The sequence below is a fragment of the Cibotium barometz genome, chromosome 19, assembly GCF_041138505.1.
Source record: "Cibotium barometz isolate CiBa-2024 chromosome 19, ASM4113850v1, whole genome shotgun sequence".
Taxonomy (NCBI): domain Eukaryota; kingdom Viridiplantae; phylum Streptophyta; class Polypodiopsida; order Cyatheales; family Cibotiaceae; genus Cibotium; species Cibotium barometz.
In genome coordinates, this window is record NC_141064.1 from 22,896,110 (window position 1) to 22,901,679 (window position 5,570).

At 46.0% G+C, this 5,570-nt stretch overlaps 1 protein-coding gene across 1 annotated transcript; it reads left to right on the forward strand.

Annotated features, from left to right (window-relative positions):
• The first annotated feature begins 311 nt into the window (after positions 1 to 311).
• Positions 312 to 4,459, forward strand: LOC147628360 (putative protein phosphatase 2C 34). The gene is made up of 5 exons (XM_086813450.1): positions 312 to 1,186; positions 1,965 to 2,324; positions 2,440 to 2,557; positions 2,738 to 2,961; positions 3,353 to 4,459. Exons 1-5 carry the CDS (start codon positions 656 to 658, stop codon positions 3,986 to 3,988), a joined length of 1,869 nt encoding a protein of 622 aa, XP_086669576.1. The 5' UTR covers positions 312 to 655; the 3' UTR covers positions 3,989 to 4,459.
• The last annotated feature ends 1,111 nt before the right edge of the window (positions 4,460 to 5,570 follow it).

A 5,570-nucleotide genomic window follows, 5' to 3' on the forward strand; every position in this document is an offset into this window, starting at 1 on the left:
TTCTAGACACACATTCTACACAAATGGCAAAATGCTATATCCCCAATTATGAGCCCTATAGAGCAAGGGGGCATGGGCTATGTGAAGTAGTTTATATTTAAGCACCCATTTTCACAAATGCAGAATGATGTATTGCCTTTAAATGTAGTCCTACTCACATCTAAAAGGAAACTTGCATTTGTTCACTGCTTATGAAAATAACTGCATAGAGGATAGGGAGGTCCCACGGACATATCAAACTTGTGAAGATAAGCCTTGGGAGAAACTTATGAACATGCTCCTATAAATATATTTCCTAACAAATATGCCTAGGCCCGTGGGAACTCTTTTGAAAGGCCCCTTAGGGGGGGGGGGGGGGGGGGGGGGGCATCTATCCTTACTTAGTGCGAGATGGCCTTGTGGGCGCCCCTGGCTAATACCTCCACCACATACCGGGCATTACATTACACGATCATTTTTAAAAGGGGCCGTTATTTCACTAAGGTGCAAATGGGTTTTAATCTCTCAGTCTCAGTACTGCGCCAGAAGATCGTTGCCTGTCGTGCCATTGATCGCCCAACATTCAAGCTTGATCCACTCAGGCTTCTTTGCTTCCCTGTGTTTTCACCCCGCGCGCGCTCGCGTGCGTGTATAGAGGCTTAGGCTGCGAGGGGTGATGTGCGATTGCTTTAGCTTTCTGGCGTATCCTTGCCCCAGCATCTCTGAGAGGTGGGCTTCCTGGAAGCGCGAGTTTCTGCGCCTCATCGAGAGGATCGTCTCCTACCACGGCCCCTTCACAGACCTGGAGGTGCAGCGCATCAGCATCCAAGGAAGCCTCACCACTTACTCACCATCGGGGGGGCGCGTTCGCCTCACCCTCACCATGGGGACTTGCATGTCCTCCTCCTCCTCTACCATTGACGGCGCCGCCTCCGCCACCAAGAAGAAGATCCTCTCCGCGAAACGCAAGCAGCATCTGCAGCCGCAGGACCTGGCAGCGTCAGTGCCAGTACCCGCCACACCCACCAAGCGTGCGAGAGACAAGATCGGGAGGGAAGCGAGAGAGGAGTTCAAATCTGCCACTTCCTCGGCAAAGGAGACGTGTGTGCCCAAGAAGTTTAGCGCGAATGGGGCCAGCAACTTTGCTTGCCTCTTCTCTCAGCAGGGACGCAAGGGGCTTAATCAAGACGCTATGATTGTCTGGGAGGTAATGTTTCTGTTACCTTTTGTCATGTTTCCTGGTCTTGAACTTTAAGCTCGGACCTCCTGTACACCTGATTTTGAAGCGAAAACTGAGTCCAGCGGGAGCCAGGAGCCTTTTCCGGCCGTGATGGCCGATGGGCAGCAGATGGGGAGCTAGACTAATGGAGCCAGATTCTGCTGCCGATGGGGACAACAGGTGATCAAAGCTGTGCGCGACACGTCAGCGAACCTTAGATAAGCTTCCGCTTGCTTAGTTGGCCAAATCTGGTGATTACTCTGCTAATTCATTCCTGCTGATTGAACGGCCCTGATCTCCTCTCCTGCGCTGGGGGGTGGAGGAGCGACTCCCTTGGCAGAAATTTTTTGCTCATGATGGCAAGGGGGAAGTTCACAGATTTCCACCACATCAGACTGAGTGGAATTTGTTCTGCAGCTGCTGATGTGTAGAAATCCTGTCGATCTTTCCAGTGAATGAAAGCAGCTGGTTGGGCAGCCCACATCTTCCCTCTGATGACTCTTAAAGTAGGAAAAGTTGTGCAAGTACTGTCAAAGTTACTCTTTTAAACTGTTTCTTACTCTCTGTCATCAGTGTAGATTGCCCTGCACTAGTTTCTTAAGACTTTGAGGATTTTCAACTACCTACAACTGTGGTAGTTTGATATGGCATATACCTTTGTCAATTTTGTACCTGGCAGCCTTGATATCATGATGATATTATCGTTGTACAAAGCGTGTAAGAGATTCAAAGAAGTTTGATCAGTTCGCTTCTTTGGCTTTTGCAGGATTTTGGTTGTCAAGAGGATACAGTTTTCTGTGGAGTTTTTGATGGACATGGACCTTATGGGCATTTAGTGGCTCAAATTGTTCGGGATTTACTGCCCCCAAAGCTAGCATCCAACCTTCACACACTCAGAAATACTTCTGCTCAAGACTCGGAGGTAGAAGCAACCAAGGATGATGAGAGAAGTGTCAACAAAGAATCCATCAAGGACACCGGAGGCTGCCAGATTGGCCCCAAGCTTTTCTCTTTGTGGAAGGAGTCTTTCTTGAATGCGTACATGCTGATGGACAAGGAGCTTCAGGGAAGACCCAATGTCGATTGTTTCTGCAGTGGAACAACAGCTGTTACACTTGTCAAGCAGGTATGCAAGCATTTGTCTTAAACGGGTTACAGGCTGGAAGCAGATTGGGCTGCATGCCATAGTTTTAACTACCTTTTGATTCTTTGAAGCGAATGGTATCCCTGCACCTTTCCAGGGTAATGATGTGATTATAGGGAACGTTGGAGACTCCCGTGCAGTATTAGGAACGAAATCTGATGATGGTTCTCTCATTGCTGTACAGCTTACTGTTGATCTAAAACCCAATTTACCTCGTAAGTTTTGCTGTCTATTTTCATATCCACCTTTTCAAACTTCATGCAGTACAGTGACATACCACATGCTAAACTGATGTCCTTGAAACATTATTTCGTGTTGGTTTGTTATGTTCAGCCATTTTTGCAGCATCAGAGAAACAAAAGCATTTAATGAGAATTCATTTAAAACTGTTGCAGAGGAAGCAGAACGAATTCATCAATGCAGAGGACGAGTGTTTGCTTTGCAGGATGAGCCTGACGTGCACAGAGTTTGGTTGCCTCATGACAACTCCCCTGGTTTGGCCATGGCAAGGGCCTTTGGAGACTTCTGCCTTAAAAATTTCGGCGTAATTGCTGTCCCTGAAGTCACACACCGCCGACTAACTGATAAAGATCAATTCATTGTGTTGGCAACAGATGGGGTCAGTAAGTAGTGTATAGAAACTTATTAGAAATGTTTAGGTGGTCATTGAATTCGCTAGTTTCTAAAAGCATCAATATCCCTGTTCTCTTACCCTTCTAATTCTCTGTTGCCATCTGATCGGAACCCTATCGGCTTTTAAGTTATATAATATACTATCTGGGCATGTCTTCGTTATTTCTCTATAGCCCCTTCTTTGGTGGGGCTGTTAAGGGTCTCTTGCCATCTGATTTCAACCATGTTGATGTTTTTACATTATGGGCTTGCCCTTTGCTGCTGCTCTCATTATTTGGCTGCACAATGTTGCAGCAAGAGGCTCTTTTCCTCCTTGTCTCTTTCTCACTTGTTTGTGGCCTTGTTTCTGATTGTTTTGTTGGTTTGCTTTGTAACAGATTTGGGATGTACTTAGCAATGAAGAAGTGGTAGACATCGTTTCATCTGTATCTGCACGGCCACTTGCTGCAAGAGTAGTGGTAGAAATGGCAGTGCATGCATGGAGATCTAAATTTCCAACATCAAAAGTCGATGACTGTGCTGTTGTTTGCTTGTTCACAAAAGACATGTTGGCTGTCCATTCTGCACGAAGCCTGAAGAAACAGAGCATGTTGATTACGTCAAAGAAACGTAGTGTCTCCATAGTGTCTCAGAAACCTTTAACTATGGAATGTTCTGATATCGATACATCAAAGGAAGTATGCCAACAAAGAGTTCTTCCTAGCATCAATGCTGGAGTTCTAAGCCAGTCACACTTGCTTTCAGAACAGAGTGAAGGTATTTTCAAAGCTGAAGTTGATGTCGCTTGTCAGAGCCTCAGAGAAGTGGAATCTTCTCGAAGGCAATCCCTTGGCAATGCTGGGGAAGGTGCTTCAAACCAGGCTGGCAATCTTGTAAATGCTGAGGTCGCAAGTGCTAGCCTTCTTGAAGGGGCTCATGGAGAAGAATGGAGTGCGCTGGATGGTGTTACTAGAGTCAACTCATTGGTCAACCTGCCTCGATTTACTCCAGGTGATGCAAGAGCGAGAGGTTGAATGCAGTGGGTTTTGGGTGGGTAGCACCAATATTTTACTGCTTGGAACGAAGCTGTTATAGTGCCATGCAGAAGCTCAGGTACCTACAGTGTTGGTGTGAAAGTATTCACAATCCACTCCATGATTTCATTTCGAGTCTGGTGCCAGTGTTTGGGTGATGAGCTACTATATTCTTGTGGTGCTATTGCACGAGGCAAACATTGCCTCTCAGGCAAAATATCCACACCCTTTTGAGTTTTTAAAAATGTGCGGTGTGTATCTTGCCTGATTTCTTATGGCATTTCTAAAATGTAAATTGAAGAAGGTAACTTCTGTAACATGCAAAGTAGAGTTGACAGAAAATCAGCCATGAAAAATAGGTTTTGAGGTGGGTCGTGTGTACGCAAGCAGTTGCATGCATTTTATTAGTTACGAAGCTCAGAATGCTGCAGTTGTATTGTATCTTAGTACAACGATTCTCTCTTGCACTCATCTTAGTAAATGAATTGTCCGTGCGTGCGTGTGTGTGTGTGTGGTTTGTGTTTTTATGTAGGATATTCTTTTCTAACTCTCTCTCTCTCTCTCTCATGGGCACGTGCACACACACACACACACACACTCATTCACTCTCTCGTGCATGCACATGCACATTCACTTGGCTTCAGAATTGTATTCTAAATCACATTTGGTCCTTGGACGTGTCCCATGGACCAAGGGAGTGTTACATATAAGCAGAGAGCTACATTAATTATCCCATGTGTGTCAATAAAAATAGTGCTAAAGATTTATGTAAGCACGAGGAGGGGCATTGAGCATCCCTTGTGTGGGTCTGGATCTATACTGGTCCTGTGGCTATTGTTGAATTTATATAGAAGCCCTGCTGCTTGTGAAGGATAAGAAGGGCCATCTTTCAATTCCTCAAGAAAGAGGGTGACAAAAGCAAGCTCACAATGAAACCATTTGCTTTTTCTATCATGTTTTTTGCCGTGTTGAGAGGTTGCCTCACCTTGCGTGGCGTTGCTTTGTCTACACACACATGGTTATGACCTCTAAATGGTGTCGTCAACTGGGAGGGGTATGCTATAGGGCATTGGCTGTGACGATTACTAGTCATTCTCTCCAGCTTCTTCTATCACGAGCGCATGGGGGCAATGTACGTGGATGTTGCTAAGCCTTGGTGTTGGTCACACCATGAAATTGCAGTGGGTGGGTGCTGTCTTGCTACAACTGCTCATGTGGTTACAGTAAGTTGCACGATCTGTGGGTGGGGGCTTCACTGCTGTGCCAGCATGGTGTGCTATGGGTGCTAGAGTGGGCAGAGTGAATGTGGAAAGGAGGTAACTGTGTCTCTTCACCTGAGTGAAGGGGAGGAGGGAAGAAGCGCTTGTGCTTATCCTGGCACGAGCAAGAGGCCTGACCGACATGCCTTGCTGCTGCTCTCCGCGAGTCGACAGTTTGTTCTTCAGTGCTACACCTTTATCTCTGAAGGGATGGATTTTTGTTTTAAACCTTTCTTCTTTTAAGCCATTGTTCCCATTGATGGACATGCTTCAATACATTGATTCCCCATGTAACCTTTCTTCCTTTAAACCATTGTTCCCAT